This window comes from Mastigoproctus giganteus, chromosome 11 (assembly GCF_048544385.1).
Source record: "Mastigoproctus giganteus isolate SK-2022 chromosome 11, ASM4854438v1, whole genome shotgun sequence".
NCBI lineage: Eukaryota > Metazoa > Arthropoda > Arachnida > Uropygi > Thelyphonidae > Mastigoproctus > Mastigoproctus giganteus.
In genome coordinates this window covers 31072155-31094479 of record NC_143585.1, presented here as the reverse complement: position 1 = coordinate 31094479, position 22325 = coordinate 31072155, and the positions used below count along the sequence as shown (strand labels likewise).

The window sequence follows — 22325 nt, the reverse complement described above, 5'->3', positions numbered from 1 at the left end:
CACATATCCCATAACCATTCATTTTCAATTTAATTAAAATTAATTAATCCACTTGCATCATCCAATAAAGAACAAGGAAGCCACCATCATTTAATTTATGTAACTCTTCATGCAGATCTCCCCCAAATGCAGTTACCAGATTCTGAAATTTAAAGAACAAGTCTTTCTTGGTAAGAGCACTCTTTCACACTACTGACTAATCTTGCTGTATGTTCTTAGAATGAATGGGAAAATGAAGCGTGTTTTATTTGTTTGTCTGATGCTGAATAAGCTTTGCCTCCAGGCATCATTTTGCTAAAACTAATGCAAAGTTTGGTTTAATTTTTTTAACACATTCAGACTGGAACTGCTCAGCAGTGAGTTTATTCAATTACAACATACTGAAGGCCAAAGCAATTATCAGCTTACACCGATGGACTTCTAACTGCTTTAATACTATTTTTTTTTTTAAGTTTAAATTAAGATGTTTAATACTGTTGGGATATCAGAAACATGTCACCCAGATATAAGGGATGCAAAATTTGAATATCGGGAATACAATGTGTACAGAAAGAACAGACAAGGATAGGATGGGGGAATGCTGTTAGTAAAAAAAAACACAAAAATTAAGGCAGTGCAACCAGTTGACATGGGTAAGGAGGACAGTGCAGTATTAAGCCAGTTCAGTGTGATATAAGCACTGGGAAAGCAAAGTTGAGAGTAGGAGGGTGTTATAGGCATATTGACTCATGATTACAATGAATAACTGTATGGAAAAAGTGTGGCCAGTAAAGCAGAATGTCTTATGATAGGGGATTTTAACTTTCCAAATATTGACTGGAATTTGTGCTTTGGTTTAGATTTTATTGGCGCATTAGCAACTAAGGCTATAATGCGCCAAGACCACGTGCTTTGGTCATTCACATGCTAACAAGACTTCTGTGGATTGATGGGGACTGTTTTCTATAGCAACACGTTAAAGAGATGCAAGGAGGGAGTAATAGTCTAGAACTGATTATCAGCAGTGATTATTCCTGCATTAAGAATCTGCTGATAAAAGAACCACTAAGTGGTAGTGATCACAGTGTACTGATTTGGAATTTACTTAAAAGATGCAACTACCATCAAGCATAAAGGGAAGGTTTTTTGGTTTTGTAAAGGTGCCTACAGTGGGACCAACTGATGATGTTACCATAAGCAAATTCTAAATGGGAAGCATTCAAGGAATTAATCATAGGCACTACTAAGCTTTTCATACCAATAAAGTACTGTTCAAGCACGAGACCTAAATGGAGGTCAGATGAACTAATGAGACATGCAGCAGAGAAGAAAAATGCATGGGATGCATATAAATTATCTCACAACACAGAAGCTTATGGCAGATATAAACTAGTCCGTAATCAAGTCACAAAGGAGGTTATGGAAGAGAAGGCAGATTACAAGAAATCTTTGACAAGGGATGCAAAGAAAAACAGCAAAGATTTCTTTACTTGAAGAAACACTATAAGGAAGGGAAGGGGATGAATTATAATAGCCCACTTGATGTCGATGGTTCAACTGTAGATAATCCTGCTTAGGTTGCTAACAAAATTAACAAGTATTTTGCATATACATTCACACAAGAGGAATTTTTAGGGAAGGGGATGTTTATCAAAATCTCAGAGAACTAAATATTTTTAATAACTGAGAGGAAAGTGGAAGACAATTCTTGAAGTTACACATAAGAAAGGTAACTCGGGTGGATGGGGTCTATCCAGTTATATTAAGGAAGGCTGTGAAGGAAGTAAGCAAACCCTTAGCCATAATTATGTGATCATCCATGGATTCAGGGGAGGTCCCCGTGGACTGGAGTTGTGAATGTATTTCCAATTCACTACGGGAGATCAGAGGGAGACAAAGTAATTTAAGGCCTGTAAATTTAACTTCTGTTCCAGGGAAAATAATGAAGTCACTGGTGAAAGAAGTAATGCAGGATCATCTAAACAAGGCTGCAATTGTACCAGGAAACAGCACAGGTTTGTGAAGGGGAAATCTTGTCTGACCAATTTGATTGGATTTGACTAGGTCATACAAAAAGCAACTGGATGCAAAAAATAATTTTGATATCTATTTGGATTTCAGAAAAGCTTTTGATACTTTTAAAAGACTACTGTAGAAACTGAAGCAGCGTGGCATTAAGGGCAAGTTGCTGGTATGAATAAAGAATGGTTTTGGGCGAGAATAGAGTGGTAATCAATGTACACTGTACTTCGTGAACTAATGTTATTAGTGGAGTGCCCCAGGATTGGTGTTGGGAACATTTTCTATATTTATCAATAATACTGATGAAGGCATATCAGGCTTAATGTCCAAGTTTGCAGACGATACAAAGGTTGGCAGGGTGGTCAATGACAGGAATGTCATTTGTTATTTGATTTTTTTTTTTTTAGGGGCATTAGCAACTAAAGCCATATTGCTCCGGGATATGCGGTGGTCATTTCGTGACCTTTCCGCATCCTCCGTATTTGGTGGTGACGGGCTCGAACCCCGGTCTAATCAAGAAGCGTGTGCTACGCACTGCTGCTCCTTCCCACCTGGCTACGGAGGCGCGCTTGACAGGAATGATGGTATGCTAGCATAACAGGATCTAGAAAAGTTAGGCAGATGAGCTGAGAAATGGCAATTGAAGTTTTCAACACTGACAAATTTAAAAGTGCAGTATGCGGGTAGCAGTATTCCCAGAGTAATGTACAAACTGTGTGATACTACACTAAGCATGGTGGAGAATTAAAGACTTGGGGCTATTTGTGCAGTTCTCTGAACAATGTATACAGAATGTCAGGATGGCTCATGGGGTTTTTGTCAATGATATACAGGAATTTTGCTATCAGGGAGATGATTATCCCACTGTATAAGGCAATGGTCGGCCACACCTTGAGTACTGCATACAAGTTGCAAGACCACATTTTAGGATTTAGAGGCTGCTGACTGAGTACAGAGAAGGGCAACAACGTTGGTGAGGGGTACAAAGGGATGCTCTTACAAGAAAGGCTTCAGTTCTGCAAATTGCAGCATCTGAACACAAAGCACTTGTAAGATGATCTGACAGGTTTTAAGGCTTTGAATGGATTGAGCAAGCTCAATGGAAATGGGATTCTTCCTGATGCTCCGACTACACATGAGGGGGTATAAATTCAAATTGAGGAAGGACAGCAAAATAGATGTGTGGAAGTTTGCCTTTAGCCAGCAGGTGGTTGTTTGCTGGAACAAGTTTCCATTTGCTGTTGTGGAAGTTGAGAGCTTAAATAAATTCAAGGAAGAAAAACTATTGGAGCAAATGCATAGGTGGAATGGAAAGTGTTGTAGTTTTTTTGGCTCATGATGTATAAGCTTACTTTCTTGCATTATTTGCCACTACCAATGCTAATACGTTAACTTAATTTTCTATCCCTAAAGTTATTGAGGAAGAGACTAAAGAAGTTGTGATGTAGTTAAATTTTTTAAAATTCTAAATGAAGCTATTAATAAAACAATGCAGTGCTGTTTCCATATCATGAAGTTAATCACTGCAAAATGCTTTCTAATAGCAATATTAGAATATTAGATTTATATTTTTATAATATATTATGTATTATACACTTTCATAAGGAAATAAGACTTGTGTAGATAAGAAAGTTCAGAAAAAAGAAAACATACCTCCACAAATTTGGCTCTAAGGTCTTCACTTGTTATGTCCAAAATTTCTGGAGAAAATACTGTTCCAGAATCATAAACTATATGGGATGAGGTAAAAATAAAACTTGTTAGTACAAATCAAGAAGTCTGATCTTTATTTTGCTATTAATAGAAAAAAATAAAATAAAAAATAAATAAATCTCTCTTGTACACAGTTTAATCAAAACATTAAGACCATCCCAGTGATTTAGCAATTGGCTATTTCTCCCCACCTGGTTGCAAATGTGTTGTGATGAGCACTGATAAATGTGATACTGCAGGTCAGTGGCATGTAGTCAATACAAAGTACTTGATCAACAAAGGCAAGGAATAAGACCTAATGGAGTTGGAAACAAGAATGATTATTAGGTACTGGTTGAAGGCTGAACAGAAGTTAAGTATTGCTGCAATTGCATATTTTGTGAGCCATTTGCAGAGCTGTAGTTAAGATAATGAACATAGTAGCAATCATCAGGTGAATAGCAAGCACCCATATCTTGTCACTGATCATGGTGAATTATGTAGGTTGTTCCACCTGATGTGAGTCAATAGATGGAAAACAGTGGAACAGATGACCAATGACTGTAAACAGGGGATGACCAGCAGTTCCCAAGGCTACAATCCAACAACCCCACTACTTATGGGATGGGTCAAGTTATCCATGCTTATAGCCATCCATCGCTAATGACACCTTAAATTTCCTTTTTTAATCACATTTTCTGCTAGGCCATGGGGCCAATAGATGGAGGCACGGTGACAAACTGCAGAGAAGGATCACTCCGATGTCCATGTAAAATGGAAACAGGCAGGTGGCAGCAGTGTTTTTCTGTAGCATTCTGAATATTAATATATTGTACGCAGTGATCACTGAATTATGACCACCTACCTAATACTTCGTAGGTCCTCCCCTTTTGCCCTCAAGTACAGCAGCTATCCGACACGACATTGATTCAACAAGATGTCGGAAGGGTTCGGGAGGTGTGGCCAACCAAGCTGTGTGTAATGCAGCTAGCAATGCAAGTGACTGGTGTATCCAGATGCCTGATATGCCTTTCCATAGTGTCCCACAAGTGCTCTAGGGGATTGATATTGGGGGAGTTCAGAGGCTAATCGATATGCTGGAAGGGTCTGATGACTCGGCACATTGTCATCTTGGAAGACATCATCGCCATTCGGTAAAGTGTAACATAGCAGGGTGTACACAGTCAGCAAGCAGTTGACAATAGCAGAGACCACTGATATACTGTTCCACATGCACCAGGGGTCCAAGTTCCTGCCAGTGAAACATGGCTCACACCATACAACCACCTCCACTTTTGATACCATACATGATGGATCAAGAGCCTCATGCTGTTGATGCCAAATCCGTACATGACCATCCACGGCGCGGAGTAAATAACATGGCTCATCCGACCAGCACACCTTGTTCCAGTCTTTTAACATCCAATTTGCATGCTCTCTGCACCAGGACCGAGTCTTTAATGCCGATGAACCTTGGTTAGGAGAGGATGTCGTAGGGGTCGTCTGCTGGTATAGCCCATACACGCACGCATGGTCATGCCAGATATTGTATTGGGTAGTCAACTCTCCAACAGTTCTGCACCTGTTTGCCTGTACGAGGCGTCAGACGTGGCGCTAACCTCTAACATCAACCTTTCGCTGACCTGCGTTTTCCATCGGGTCGTTGTTTGACCATTTTGACACCAATCCTGGCACAATTTAACAGCAGCTCTTGAACACCCCACCAGTTCAGCCGTTTGGGAAATCGAGATACCAGCTCGTCGGGCCCCCACAATCTGTCCTTTATCAAAGTCCGATAAATCCTTTCACCCATCATGCTCAAAATTTTACCACCTACTGAACCACTGACACCTTATCTATACTATGTAGGTCGACTAACTGCGCACTCTCGTACCTTGCATGTTCAACAGGTCTCAATTCAGTGATCACTCGGTGTAGCTCTACTGTATACTTTTTGATATTTTATATTTATTTATATATATATATAAATAAAATATCAAAGTACTGGCTACTGAAAATTTCTTAATTCTACAACTTGCTTCCCCCAATTTTTCTCTAAAGAAAAATTCCTGCAGTTATTTGATGTCAAATATGATCAATTAATACTATTTATAAAAAAAAAAAAAAATAAATAAATAAACATTGAAATTTCTGTCTTGATGAGGAAAACTTTGAAGAACAATGTGTTTGCACAATTCAAATTTCTGTGTTTCAAAACACACATTATTTTGTTTGCACATTTTATGCAAAATGAACCAAATCCACCCTTGAAAATATTTCTTCTTTTGACACTCAACATTACTGAATATGAAGTAATGCAAAAGCAAACTAAATTCAACTGTGTCCATGTAGAGGTATGTAAGGATACAAATCAGATGCTGCTGACACCTCAAAATTCACAAGTAGATCACAGGACTGGTATGTGTCAGGTGCAATCTACTATGTGCCATACTCAATCTTTTTCTATACACAATAGCTTCAGCAAGAAAATTTGTCTTTCTACCAGTTCAAGTGATACCAAATCATGTTCAAGCTTACAGTGGATACATTTAGTTGAATTTGACCTGTTCACACTATTTCCAGACAGAGCTAAAATCAATTTTATTAACATTCATATTTGCAGTTCCTTCCTCCCCAACTATTTTAATACAAATAGTAATGTATTATCTGGTCTGAGTACTAATTTGTTAGTTATTACTTAATAAAAATTGTTGCTGACATTCACTTTATCATGTATACCCCAGTGCAATAACATATATAGCATGAATAGTATTGTAGGAAATGTTTGTGAAATGATACAATGACCACATGTTAACTTACTAGAGAAGTAATTACTAATGCACACTAAATTTAGCAAAATCAGTAAAAAAATATTTTTAACTTTAATGATGCTTCCAATATTGTGTATATACATTATAAAATTACATATTGTAGAAGCATTTGTGCATGTATACTGCAATTCAGGGAAAAGCTAGTTAGTTGCAACTTGCGTGCTGCTTTTTGGAACCTACAATCCACACAAACAATACTTGTCTTGTTCGTGTGAATGCATGTCTAACAAAACATTCTCAGCACTACTAAGTTGCAAACATTTGTACAATACAACTGAACTGTATGGATCTGATGATAACACAGACTCCTGCATATGCTTGGAAAATGCTGAATATAGATCACCACCACCTGGTCTGCCAGCTGGCTACACCAATATGAGACCACGAAATTACAATGCATGCACTGTCAGCATGTTTACTTGTGTAAGTATAAATACTGCCTTATAACATTACATTTATATAATTAGATACCAATTGCATTGGATTTTAAACACAAAATTGGCAACTATGCAAACCTGCAACCTGACCACAAGTTAATACTGCAGTACTTTATGGGCAGTGCCACCAAATGACAGCAAATGTCCATAATAATAAATTCAGTTGGACTTAATTTGAAAACCAATAAATGTGACCAAAATTTTAAAGAAAAATAAATATATCTTTCCATTCATCTTTCAGGGAAAAGTTGGTGGGTTAACATTAATTGATATGCAGTATTTCTTGCTAGCAGCATAAACATCATGGACATATTTAGACTATACCTTGTTGTATTTTAAGGCCATAGGTAAATGGCGATACATTCAACATATTCAATAGAGTTGCTTCGGATGCTCCAACTTTGTCATCCTTCTTGATCAAGTGGATCTCATTCTGAAAGAGAATTTAATATTAAATGGGAGAGCAGTTACCAGGATCTCTTTTTATATCTAAACTGCATGCAAATAGCTAGTGCTTCATACTAAAATTAGGGCAAAAACATTACACATGATATACATCATTTCTTCTGACTGTGAACCTGAGAACAATTTTATTTTCCTACCTGATATGATTACCAAAAACCACTATCATTACTATCAACTATCCAAAAACCATTATCACACAAATTGTATTTTCTAGTAATGAGGGTCTTATAGGTGTTTTAACTGTTAATTTATCATTAGTAATCTAGTGAGCATGCAAAAAAAAAAAAAAAAAATCACAACAGCAGATTAAACAGATGTTAATTTACTCATTTAAAGTTCTCATTTTAAACTATTTGTTCCTCCAAAAAAGTTGAACTAAAGGAACCACTCCTTTAGTTCAAGTTTTTGGAGGAAGAAATGGTTTAAAATGAGTAAATTAACCTCTGTTTATTCAAAGTCATTTCCTCCTGCATGCAACGATCCCCAAATGACTAGTGGAAGCATGCGACTGGTATACTGTTCAATGTTCTTATCACAGCTGTTTGAATGGTGTCAAAGTCATCAAAATAACATCCTTTAAGTGAATAAGCCACAATGGGTGATTTCTTTTTGTGAATCTGGTAGGTGTGACAGAACACTTTTTTTTGGTTAGCCAAAACTCCTGAACAATTAGAGCCTTATGGTTTGGGAGCACTGCTGAGCAAGAGGAACAAACTAGTCTTTTCCACACTGAGGCCACACATGACAGATTCTCTGCAACAAACATTTATTGCAGGGAATTAGTTAGGTGAGCTGGTTACAGTGCAATGGTGTGAATTGCTGACCAGTTTGCCATTACTCTATAGAGAAGCTAAGAGAAAATATCTACTGTGTGGGTAGGACTTTAAAAATATACATCTGATATAAAAAAACCTCCACATTTCAACTGAACAGAACCAATCTTTTGCTGGCTTCCTTCAGTTAGAGGAAGACTTGCACTACTAAAAAAGTGCCAGCAGGATGGCACTTTTTTTTTTTTATTTGCCATGTATTACTAATATTTGTATATAGTTGTGTGATATTTTCTCACCTTACTTGCTTAATATTTTCTATAAACAGTGGTGTGTATGTATGTGCACACCTGCACACAAAGTTTCACAACCAAGATAAAATTTCAATACTGTAAGCAAATACTTTGTTCAGCTGTGCTCACTTTCTGCAAACCACAACTAACTGTCCTAAAGTGAAGTCAAACTGGTCACTAGCTTGTGCAATAGGAGCTGTTCTCACTTATGCCATCCTTTTTATGGATGGCATTTTCATAATATAATGGACTCTCCAGAATAAAATACCATTCACTATATATATATTATATGTGGTAAAATCTGATAACATTTGCGAACTGAATTTCAACTCTATTAAATGGCGATTCTAATAAGCGAAAATAGGAGGAATATTAAGTAAAGATCACAAATTTACACTTTATTACATTAGCAAAATTAAATGATAAGTGAAAATCTGAAGAAATTTTCCACAAGTTAGCAAAATAAAAATAAATTTAAGCTTATGTACATAGCTTAATATGTACACACTAACTAGTTTATATAACTGTTCACTGACATTTTGGGGGAAGGTTGATACGTGCAATGAGATACAGAGTAACAAGTTTACAAAGTTTTCTTAATAGGAATGAAGAGAAGATTCTGTAAATTTGTTTTTTATATGATTGAAGAGGAAGGGGAAAACACATTTTGCCATAATAACACAAAAACCCACAGAATTCCAGCTATCGGTATAATTGTAAATGCAATAAGATCGAGTCTACTACCTGTTTTTAACAGATTGTGCTAACAGAAAAGCCCAATAAACCGGAAACTGCAAATTGTTTTTGTTTTATGGTAGTGACCTCCACAGAAATGTGCTTTAGAAAAATATCACAAAGGCATTCAAAATTAATTCCTATAATTGAGCATATGATAAAAATGAAAGTGTAGTGCATTTTAATGATTTAAAATTAAAGCAGCCAATTCCACTAACTAGTGATGATGTTAACTGGCACCTACTTATTTCACTTTACAATGGGATAGGCTTACAACTGTCTCCAACCGCACCATGTGGTCCTCCTCGCAGCATTTGTAAACGTGTTGGTCTCATGTTTTGTTTTTGCATCCTTCAGTTGAAGTAATTTTTTGTGTTTTAATCACTTTATGGAAAGGTTTCACTTATGTCAAGTGAAACCTTTCCATCATGACAGCAATTAGTGTATTTATTCTGTGTTTAATTCATGTCCCCAATATCATGCATTGCAATACTCACAGTTATAACACATACCCTATGTCATGCTCTTCCACATTAATTAGTCCTACGCCATTTCGCCAGTCTTCTCATTTCCAATCTTGCTTCTCTTTCTTCAATGTTTTCTGTCCATCTTCATAGTCAGTCTTGTTTTGGTCTCTTAGATCTCTTCTCTAATGCTGCGTTGGCATTTCTTCTACATTTTCACTGTTCAGCCATTTTTACACTTCTTAAAACTTAGAACAGTTTAAATTAAAGACATAAAATAAACATACATCGATAGCTTTCAGGAATAGGTTGTTTCTTCAGTCGAAAAATGTCTGTACAAAAATTAATAAAGGATGCCTGGTATGGGGTGGTCATGTTATTAAGGTGAGCCGTGTGCCGGCAACGATTAGCAGTTAGAAAATTTGGGCAACATACCTATGTGTTTTATATATATAGATACAGACCTGTTTTGAACCCTTATTCATACTTCAAACCCATTTAAATTGGAACAGGTGTATTTTGGGCCCTTGAACTTCAGATTAATCAGCTTTTACTGTATACATTTAATCAACTCAAAGGATGTATATATCAAACTTTACCTAAAACTACTAACCAAAATTTCAATTGTCCCCTTAGAAATCTTTGTTGGAATTTGCAAAGCTTGAAAGAAAGAGGTTTTCTCTGGGCCTAGTCCAGTATTCTGTGGCTGCAGAATCACATCACACGGGGCAATGGCACCAGCTCTTGCAGGAGCTTTCACCTAATATTTGAAATAAAAATGAAAGTTCAATTTCTTTGGCTTACTTAAACTAAAATTAAGAGAAAATATATCACTTCTCCAGAATTTAAGGGATCAGAAACTTACTAAAAAATAATTAAAAACTTACCCTTAAAATTGAGTCTCGGTAGCTAAGCTGTAAGTTTAGCTTTTCTCCAACCATAGCACAGCTAAATTAAAATTACCAAAATGACCTGCACCGAGGGCAGACAAATTAAGCAATAAAAATGGCAATTTAGTTTCTCTACTTGCTTTATTGTCACTTCAGGATGCCAACTCTCAATGTTGGAGGACATGGTACATGTTCTAATTAAGGCAAGAGTTGTCCCAGCAGTAATAATTACTGGCAGGATCATCAAAGAAAGGGTGGCGAAGCCTGAAGAATACCCCACAGTTAGCATGGATGTAGCAGGAATTATCCCAATAGGTGGAAAATATCCAGGAAATGGACAACCACAGAGCACAGGGGGCATTACTCAAGATAAAATTTGGGGGAGAGGGATGGAGCATATATTTTAAATCAAACCTTTATACTGAAAATGAGATATGCATTCCAAGAGCCTAGAAAATACCTATTACAATTTATAAGATAGCAGACACCAGGAATGCAAAAGAGTGAGTGACTCCTCATATCTACAGCCATGTTTCATTACACAACATGTACAAAGATTTCACCTACTGCAAATCAATCTGCAGGAAAAAAAATCTACTGATGAAAATTAAATGGACAATTCTATATTTACAAATTGTAGTTCAGTATATTTTTCAAAGTACATTACTGTACTGAAATTAGTGTTGTACTGAATATACAGGCAACCTCTGTATAACACAGTACTTCAACAACACGGTTAGAGAATTTCGGTAAACCGCACATAACAAGGTAATTTAGAGTTTTGTGCAGGGGGAACCCTGCTATTATGTTGGATGTAATTTTTCAACATTTCCACTCTTTTTGAATCCTCTCTGTTGACTCGCCAGTAAAAAATTGGGAAATCCCTGTATTTTATTTTGTTAGGAACTCCCAGTGTTATGTTCTGAGCTATTGAACTTGTGGAAAGATCTAGATTTCAAAGTTCGATTACTATTGGATAGTGTGCACCAGGCCATCCAAATGATCCAAGTCATCCAAACGTTGAAGTTATGTTCCTACCACCACAGTTGTACCAGGTTAATGCAACTTCTTTCAATCAGCCATTAGATCAAGGCATTATATCCACATTTGAAACTCATTACGTCAGAAAATCGTTACAGTGGATTTTGGAAATATTGATTCCAAATCTATTGTAGTAATGGAGGCATGAAAACATTTCTAAATTGTGGACTGTATCAGAATCAGTTTTATCTCTGAAAGAAGTAAAAACTGCCAACAGATGCATGTTGAAAAAATGTATGGCCAGAGTCGGTTCATTCAGAAAAGTGGTCCAACCAGCAGAAAATGAATCTGTGCGATAGTAGAACTTTCTACGTCGGTAGCAGGGGAAGGTTTTGATGATATCACTACTGAAGCCCCCATGGGTAGCACAGTTGATAGAATCAGCCTCCTCCCCCACACTAGGTGGAAAAGACCAGAGTTTGAATCCCGTCAATGACAGGATAAATTTTTATGGATCTCTGTCACAACTTGGCTGAGTTAGGCAAGGGTAGCATGATTTTTCCTTGCCGGAAACTCGGGTTTTTCATCCAGCAAAACAACCGCAGGACACATGCAATTTATTGACAATATGCACAGCCTTAGTCGCCGATGCTCCTAAAAAAATATAAAAAGATATGAATACTGAAGACGTTCAAGAATTACTGGTAGAAAGAGGCTGGTGAAGCAGATTTGGTGGAAATGGCACCGGAGGTAAAATCAATTCATAGGATGATAGCACAGATGAAAATTCTAAATTTCCAAATTTTACACTAAAAAGCATGGGGAAGGCATAAAGTTAGCCGAGCGATTAGAATCTTATTTTCGAATGCAGATTCTTGAATGAAAGGAAGCCAAAGTTCAAAAGGGTGCTTCAAAAATGCTTAGTTCCATACCACACAAAGAGACAGAGAGAGTGAGATATTTATCAAGCAAAAGCAAACAAACTCAGATTACTGATTATTTTTTAAAGAGAGAGCAGAAGATACACGAAACCTAAAATGGTGTATTTTTGTTAGTTCTGTCAACATTTTGTTAACAAAATAGTGTATTTTGTTAGCTTTTGGAATGTAACCCCCCCCCTTTTGTACTTTTTCTTGGTCCCGTATAACACGGTTTCGCACAACACAACATTTTATAGGAACCTAACTACCGTGTTATACGAGGGTTACCTGTATTGAGTTTGTAATTTTTAGATTAATAACAATTAATATAACAAGCCATAAACTACAACACACTGAGTCACATGCCCCAAATATCAATGATGGAAGAAAGTTCTCCTTGAACTGCAAGTTCAAATGCTTGTATAGTCTGCAACATGCCTTTCAAGGTTACCCTTGTAGATAATCCTATTTAAACCAATAACTCTCCTCTATGTCCCAGCCTAAATTAAAACTTAGTCCATTACTGGATGGGATTGAACCACTGAAGTGTGTCGATGCTCTACAGTGAGCAAGCAAGGATCAAATATACAGTAACTTACCAGGTGATTCAAATACAGGTGACCTCCGCTTAACGCTGATAATTCGTTCCGGAAAAAAAAAAAAGGAGCGGTAAGTGAGCACCACATTCCTATAAGGTAACATATGTATTTGTAAGCTGCGGTCGGTGCCATAGGATATTTCCTAATCAATAATAAACGGCAGTGAAAAGATGCACAAATGTCGGTCAAATATCTAATATTCAAATATTTGTACTTATAAAATATTCTGCATTACATACGTATATAATTATGTGGTAATAAATTATGGCACACATCCGCTTGTCGTTGACTGGAATCGATTCACTTCAATTTTAAAATTCAGTCTTTTTCTTATATTTATAGTCTTCGTACTGCGCCCAGACGTCGTTGCTTTTTCATTCTTATCCGCCATTATTAACTCTTTGAAAATGTAACTGCGTTGGTTGCATTAATTACAATACAATGTTCAAGTAAACTGTCCATTACGCACGATGTCTAATACTGTACTGAGTGATGACTAGACTTCGGATAAATGCATATAACACAAATATTACAAGCAATATATACTTGATCATTTTTTAAAATGCTGATCTCGGAACTACATAACAAGTCACTGTACTGCAATTAAATTAGTGTGCGAGAAAATTTCACTGAGTGTGGGAAAATTTCTCAAGTCGGCTTGGGAAACGTTTTAATGCTGTTTTGCTATTCATTTTCAAGCTATCGACTCCATCAAATGAAACGATTTCATTAAATATGCCAAAAATGCAATCTGTAAAAGAGCGTTATAGTCAGATACGGGTTATAATATAAGAACAGCGTTATAGCGAATCAGCGTAAAGCAAACCACGCTATAACGGGGGGCCTGCTGTAGTGAGAATATCCTGTCGTTTGCAGACTACACAGGTTAAAAAGAATGTAGTTTTATTGGCAACTATTGTAGTGGAAACAGCTAAAATTCTGCAATAACAGTTTTTCAGAGCTCTAAAGAGTATATTATTCTTGTGGAGAAACCAATAATGGTAACTGATGATTTGGTGGTTTTTAGAGCACGATTAAAAAAAATGCAAAATGGAATGTAGTATTCACAATTTTGCTTGGGTATGATAGGAATAATAAAAATTTTACAGAGTTTAACTCTTTTAGTAGTATGTTTAGAAATTTGTTTTGTGCATGGGGTGTGGGAAGTACCCATATAAATTTACCTTTCCCATGGTCATTTCATGTATGATTCAAATAAAACACCTATCTTTTAATCCTTTAAAATTTACAAACATACTGCTATCTCTTATTTTTGTTTTGATACAGTATTATAAGGTGGTAACAAAAAAATAGCTTTGAAAATCAGAGGAGATTGTTCCTGTTGGGCAGCGTCAGATTTGGGTATAAAAATGTAAGAATTCTTTGGACTTCAGATTTAGAAATTGAATTATGTGATAAATAGATATAAGGGATATTACTGCAGTAAAAAATAACAGAGCACATCACTCAAGTATAATGTATAGCACTCTGAAAATGCATCTGTATTTGAAAATTTGGCTGAAGATTAAATAGACTGAAAACTTAAGGCAGAAATATTAAGATGCTATAAGATAAATAAGCACATAATAAATAAATACATAATGCAGGACAAGAACCCGAAGAAAAAGCTAAATCAACAATTATTTCAAGTAATTCAAAGCAAGATTTCAAAATAGATGTGATCACACAAAATACTTGCCTTGTTATCCATAATTTTATCTCTGATCTCTACAAGATCTTCTTTTGTGAAGACAAATCCTACATTCCCTCTAATGTGGGGTAATAGCCTTAAAAAAAAAAAAAAAAGTATTCAACATAAAAAAAAGAACATACCCATTTATTCATGCAAAAAATATAAAAACTTCTCCATGTTTCCACTTTTATTGCTTATACAGGGTGTTTCAATTAAATAGCACTAGGATCTATCTTGCTTATTTTCAGGTTTAAGCCATTTGTTGTCTGAGCATTTTCTGCTGTATTTGAGCTGACATTTTTGAACTTAATGTTAAATTTTTTTAGTGATGCTGTTAGATTTTATGATAACCAAATTCAAATGTTCTCTAATCATCTGCTTTTTTTCTCAGTGAGAAAGTTGTTTCCCATTATGGGTTTAGTCAGAGGTCCTCAACATACTTCTGAAACAAACCAATTTTATCTGGAAAGGAAAAAATATCAAACAGTTGTAATGTTTGTTCAGTATGCATGATTAGCTGCACTAGCTGTATAACTGCAGTTATGCTGCAACTACTCATGCCATAAGCATTGTATTATTTTTATTTTGTTCTTTGGATAAAAATCAATTTACATTCCTTTTAAAAAAGTATATCGATGCAATCAAAATCAAGGCAACAACTTTCCCACTGGGAAAGGAAAAATAGAGATTAGGCAAATTAATTTGGAAATCAAGCTATATGTACACTTAGTCCAATTTTGGCAATTCCAAAAATTTCTGCCCAAATATGATAAATGGCCTACACCTAAAAATAGGTAGGCCCCAGATGCAATTTAATAAAAAACCTTATATATAAAAAAACTGTAATTAGGTTTATAAACAAACCCTGCTTCTTCAAATAAATGGTGGAAACACTGTAACAAAGTGGTTAGATAAAAGCACAGAATTAAATCACATGTTGAAATTTAATGATATCACAAAATACTATGCTATCTCACTATATAAATAAAATATTTATTTAAATATGATAACCTGCTAATCTTCTACATGGTACATGACAAAATGTTTAAATGCATAAAATGAATGAACAGTCACTATAAGATAAAGACAAATAAACAAGATTATGCATATTGTAGAGCATAAAAGAAGATTGGAGACATTATATAATACACCAAGATTACATCTCAGAGAATAAAAATAATGTAGTGCATATAATTTACGATTTCCTAATTCTAATTCAATAATAATTTAGCATTTCCTAGTTCCAATTCAAACTGCATGAATGAACACACACACAAACCCACCTAATAAACCAACATCAACATTTGTACTGAATAGTTGACATTTGTTTAGATTCAAAAGCATACAGTGGTCTGTGCTAAAAACTTGTGCTATCAGATTAATATGAAAGTAAAATGCAACATAATTAAAATAGGATACAGCATATACCTTCTGCCTAATGTCAGTATAACTATTTTACATAATTATTTATCATTAAGTGGAATTGGTTAAACCATGAAATACCGACAAACATTTGTTGCTGGGATCTGTAGTTCTTTTACATTCTCCATGTAGTTCAGATTTAGATCCAAGCAAACTTTAGTTCCCAAAGCTTAGCACATTCACTACCACTAATATGCATACACATCAAATGGTCTCCAAGTAATGTGCTGTGGCACACATATGAAGTCAATAAATGAGTGCTATAAAAGCACATTCAAATTAACTGCTCTATATTGGCACAATGATTGACCAACACTATTAGCAGCAATTTTAAAAAATATCAATTGAAGAGCTTTTTATCTATAGAAGCATTTTTGACCCTTTTTTATTTTACTACTATTCATTCAAAAGTTATGCAAATAAGAGGAATTACTATTTGGCTTGTCTTGCACAAACATTTAATAACATTTCTTCTATCAAAGTAACACAAAATTATGTGAAATAAGACAGATTAAATTCATACCTGTTTTCACTCTGCAGGTGCAGAGTGAAAACGTGTATAAATAATTTTGTCACATTCTAAAGTATAAGATAATGTAATGATTATAGTGACATTTACACTATGCTGTAGTGAGTAGAGGTAGCATTTATCAGTTTCATTTAAACAAGTGCAACTAATTTTATCAGTGAAAACAGATAATTAAAAAAAAAAAAAAAAAACGAGAACTTAGTTAAAACAATGTATACATGCAATATAAGTTGATGCTCCTCTACATATATTTCCAGACATGCAAAGACAGGCACTTCAGTATCCAGTCCCAATGATTGTGTTAATTCCACAAAATGTGAGGTAATCTCTGGTAATATTTACTCTGTGGCACATATGCTAGCCCTTAGTCAAAGAAAACTTTTCATTTTATATCTACTTACTTTTCTAGGGCTGGATTGTTTTCCAGATGTCCCCTAATAGCTTTACGTATCATGGTGTTTTTGCCCATAAGCAATATGGCATATTTCCTTAGGGAAAGCCGTATCTGCTGCATCTGACGGGATCCTACATTGTCCACACCAACAATGAAGCATTTTGGATACTCATCCAAAAGTTGCTAAAAATAAGAAGTTATAAATAAGCATCCTTTAAGTATATTTTGAATAAAAATTCACTCAAATATAATGAAATGATACTGCATGGTGATTATCCATGGTTTAATTGAGATTAATCACTCTTTTAGCACATGGATAATACAAATTAGTTTAAATGCTTTTGATATAATTTTTACTTATTATAATGATGATGATGACGACATTTCAGGATCCTTGATGAGTCCCAGACCACACAGGACTCTGAACAGCTCCTCATCCTGGCTTGTCTAACCAGAATAGTCTTAGACAAGCCAGCATGAGGAGCTGTCAACATTCCTGTATGGTTTGATGATGGGATCCAGCAAGGATCCTAAAACATCACCTTTGTAATAAGCTTAGGAATTAGGTCAAAGCACTAATGATTTAGCATTAATTAAAACTAATTTTGCATTATCCACATGGTGAAAGAGTGGTTCATTTAAAAAATGTAATATGGAATTTTCGTAAGCATTTACTTTATTTTTATAGTTTTTACACTTTAGAATTTATAGAATATTACAAGTTGGAACAGGCTTCCAATCTGTTGTGAAAGTGGATGGGTTGAACAAATTCAAGGAAGAACTAGACATTCTTGGAGGGTACAGATAGATGAACTGTGCAGGATTTTTTCCCCCCCAGCTGATTGTGTATAAGATTGCTTTCTTGCATCATTTGCCATTACTGCTACTAGTTTTTACTAAGTTGTCAAATCAATCAACTTACCAATTTTTTATGTGTGCTTTTCTGATCAACCAGAAATTGATAAATCAATATTTTGTGAACAAGATTTGCACGAATCTAGTTTCCTTTTAGGCAGTGAGTTAACTACTGGAATAAGTTGTCTCCATGGGTGGTTGAGGCTGACAGACAGCCTGGAGAAATTTAAAGGTCGGCTGGACAGGTACCTACATGAAGAGGGAATCACATGTAGTTTATTTTATTTTTCATACTTTTTACTGCAGCAAAAAGCTTGGGCTTCCTTGCACCATATGACTAATACTACATACAAAAATAAGGCTTTAGCCAATTCATACACTTTAATTTACATAAGATAAATTTTAGCAGTCTTTATGAAGATCCCAGAGGCTACCAATGTTTGAAGCTAACAATACTTTCTGCCCCCCTCCCTTTCTTGGCAAGATTTATTTTTTTAAAATTGTTTTATGATATGGATCAGGAGTGGCTACCCACCCCTTACCTATATCATAAAACATTTAAAAACATATGCTACTTGTGGCTCACACAGATATTTTACTTAGTCTTTTTTTTTTTTTTTTTTATGAAAACCCCAAACACGAAAGGTATCAAAACCTATAGTACTTAGTACCGTGCACGGGTTGAAGGAGAAGTATGGGGGGAGGGGATGCCGGAAACTTTGCTCTAGAGACTAAACATGGGTTTAACCACTTCAAGCCTCCAATAAGCAAAGTGGTGGTATTTCACCGGTTGATGAAAGTCATCTACCACCTAGTATGCTTCCCTATGTGAAAACAATTACGTTAAATAAAAAAAAATTTGAAAAATCAGAAATGAAGTTACACACAGAAGAGCTTTCCTTTGGGTTTTGCATGTCCCACAGGTTTTACCAAATTCTGGCATCATAACTTTTTTACCTTGATTTCCCTTTCACCACATATATTGATAACTGATTAAAATTCATTTGCCGATTAATACAAAAAAATTATATTTATTTCTTTATGTGCTTCATACTTGAAGATTGGCAAGCTATACATTCTCTCTTTGAAAGAGTGTCCAGAAAAAAAAAAAAATAATAAAAAAAAATAAATAATAATAAATAACCAACTTAACTTCAAAATATCCTTTCTTAAGCTATGCTTGGCAACATACATCTTCCCTCTTGCATACTTTTTTTTTTTTTTTTTTTTTTTTACATGTTTTTGGTGATGCCTACCATTCTATTTACCATCAACTTAAAAATAAGGAGAGGAAAAAAAAGGATGGGTGTTTTCAAATAATTACAAAAATTTGGGTAGGGTGTCGAATTATTTTTATAACGTATTGTTTCAGAATCAAAATTTTGGAAAGTACATAAAATAGTTTATTTTTTTTTATTACAAACAGAAAAAACTGGTGTTGCCATGTGCAGACAGATAGGTATATGCTCCAGTAGGTGCATGGCACACTGCAGGAAAACATCTGTCACCCCAGATGTGTCACCTTGGAAAGATAATGCAGCACTTTTTTCCCCATTTATTTTTTGGTCATATCAATGGTTAAACACTGCCAGGTTTTTTTTTTAGAAATTTCATATTTAAAAATTAAATACCTACTTAACCCAGCAGTGGTAGCATTCATATATTTGGTTCAGATTTTATTTCAACTTTGTTGCACTTACACAAAACTCCTGTAATACTGCAGATGTTTATCATGGTCAGGAAAAACAACTACCCATTTCAAAAATGAAATGACTATGCAAACTGGAAAAGACATTATTACAGTTTAATAATATCATCAAAGCATTTGTTACACACTCAGTATTTGAAAGTGATGTTGCTTAAACAGCCACCACCACCACCACCACCACTACTGTGAAAAAAATGGTGAACACAATACTCATACTCACATTATCCAATGCTCTGTAATGTTTCTGGTGGTATTCTTTCATTTCATCATGAATGTTAAGTCAGTTAATTTGAGCTATTTGCATTTTATATGGATGGGGCTTTAAATTAAATCCACCATGTTCTGATAAGTTCAATCCTCTTGTTTGATGACTAAAAAATATTCAAGGACTGCATTTTAACATTGCTCTGATTCTTTCAGTGTTGTCTGGAGTACATGCCATATATCTGACCTGGAAGTTTTGCATCTATTACAGATGCTATTGTCAAATGTTATTGTCATTTGACTTGAAACTATCATTTCTTCATGTTTAAGTGGCATCTAAATTCATGTTGCGTACTTAACATTCATCTAATTTAAAAATGAGGACAGCAAATGCACAATGTTTGACCACCACTCCACTTTTGCTGCATGCTTTAGTTTAGTCTACTCCAGGACACAAACTGCACTGCACCACTACAAAATGACACTTTTAAAATAGGTAATCATGTTTTTTTCCAACCCCTTGTAACTAGTGGAAGAGGAAAGCAAGCAATTTTCAACAATAATTTGAAACTTTACAGCAGTATCAGTGTTTCACATCACCTGCTACTGTTTGCACAAATTGCAAAGCTGGTAGTGGGGAACTTGACAAGTTCACACACAATCACTCTGTGAAAACCATAAAAAATAACTTCAGCAACTATTGCAATAAAAGTTTGGTTATATTTGAGAAGATAGGAAAAAATGTTCATATTTTTAATCTTTGTTTAGCTATTAAAGCTATTAGACCATTATTTTGGAAAGGCATCCATCAGGTTCCTTATCACTGCTGGCAGGTTAAATACAGAGTTGACATTAACCCTCAGCCAGCTGCACAAGATCTAAGAGACTGCAAGTCTTTTTAGAGGTATACAAAAATTATTAGAAAGATGTTCAATAACAATGGGTAAAATTTATTTTGCTTTGAAGCATTCCTTCTACTAATTAAAGGTCCACTCCTTTATTGGTCATGTGGATTTATTAGAAATTTGGCATGACTAGTTAACTGCTAAATAAATATTCTGATTATATTCTGGATGGCAAAAGTCAGAGGGGTGTACAAGATAGAGAATACAAGAACAGCACTGTATTTAGCAGTCAGAGAGGCTAGAACAATGGTAACCTCAAACATGCACATTACTGTACCCTTATATTTGATTACTCGGCTTGTGTGCAACATAAATGAAACATTGAAAAATAAAATTAAATGTTCAATACTTTTAAGGTATATTACTAAAAGCATTACAATAAGATGTCTTCCAAGTAAAAATATTACTTACGATTAGCTTCATAAAATATTTGCTTTTCCAGGTAGAACGGTCCTCCCTGCCCATCTTGTGGTTCAAGGATTTCTCTTATATTGAGTTTAAGGACTTCCTAGGAATGAGGGAAAAAAAAAACCATAATGCATATTTTATCTGCAGAAAATTACTGCCTTCCAGACAATGTAAGGTACCAAAATACCATTATCTCTAAAATTATCATGCTGATATACATACAAGAGAACAAAAGTTGAGCCTAACTAATATGAGCAATATGTTACAATCCCTAACATCTTTTCCAAAATAAAGATCCATTATTCTACTTGTTCTAATCTTTATCTCTTGTATTTTTATTTTACTTCAGAAATCTAGCAATTTTTTAAAGTATTAGATATGGAGAGGAGACAACGCTGCATTGGCAACTAATATATTTTCACAAGAGCATTTTTCTCCACCAAATTTCAATGCAGTGTAAACTGCATTTACTCAATTTCTGCACATTTTGACCTTGCATATCACACATTTAAGAAAAATGCAAAGTAAAAAAAAAAGGCTTTCTTTAATTAATGCTAAAAGATAAAGCTTTTACCTTAAAAATCAACAAAGTATACAGTACTTGCCAATGCAGAGCAACGTGTCACTTTCTCCTAAAACAAGAATGGTTAACCGTGAATGCAAATGACACTTTTCATTTCGGACTTGCATAATTTTTCAAGATATGACTTTTTGTATAAACCCAATAAATATAAAAAAGCAATAGATGAAAAAATAAAAAGCACTAAAATCACAATGCATAAACAATGGACTAGGCAGCTTTTAGCAGCAAATGCCACCTTTAACCAAATTTCTCAAAACAAAAATTCAGCAAGAACATAACTGGTTCATCAGAGGATAATGTAAACTCCTACATGTGGATACCGCACACAAAATAGTCCCACTTCTCAACATGTTACTTCTAGCAGCAGACAATATACTTTACATGTAGTTCCTAGTATCCTCATTTCTATTAATGTCTGGTGATAATGGTTTTCAAGCAAACAGTACATTGGTTATTAATCGATAATACAAAAGCCACAAGGATTATTACTGTGACTCTCCTGTTAAAAGGATTAGCAACTGCTAAATCTAATGCACAGCACTTGAT

The 22325-nt window shown here is 35.0% G+C and overlaps 1 protein-coding gene across 1 annotated transcript in view; it reads right to left on the bottom strand.

Moving 5' to 3' along the window:
• LOC150077851 (large ribosomal subunit protein uL10-like) overlaps positions 1-22325 on the bottom strand; it is a 54111-nt gene that overhangs the window by 5326 nt on the left and 26460 nt on the right. Inside the window, exons 2-7 of the mRNA XM_090385562.1 lie at positions 21200-21296; positions 17124-17299; positions 14778-14865; positions 10302-10448; positions 7286-7394; positions 3655-3731 (exon numbers count right to left, since the gene is read on the bottom strand). Coding sequence (XP_090241688.1) covers positions 3655-3731; positions 7286-7394; positions 10302-10448; positions 14778-14865; positions 17124-17299; positions 21200-21253 — 651 coding nt within the window. The 5' untranslated portion in view covers positions 21254-21296. The remainder of the gene's footprint in view (positions 1-3654; positions 3732-7285; positions 7395-10301; positions 10449-14777; positions 14866-17123; positions 17300-21199; positions 21297-22325) is intronic.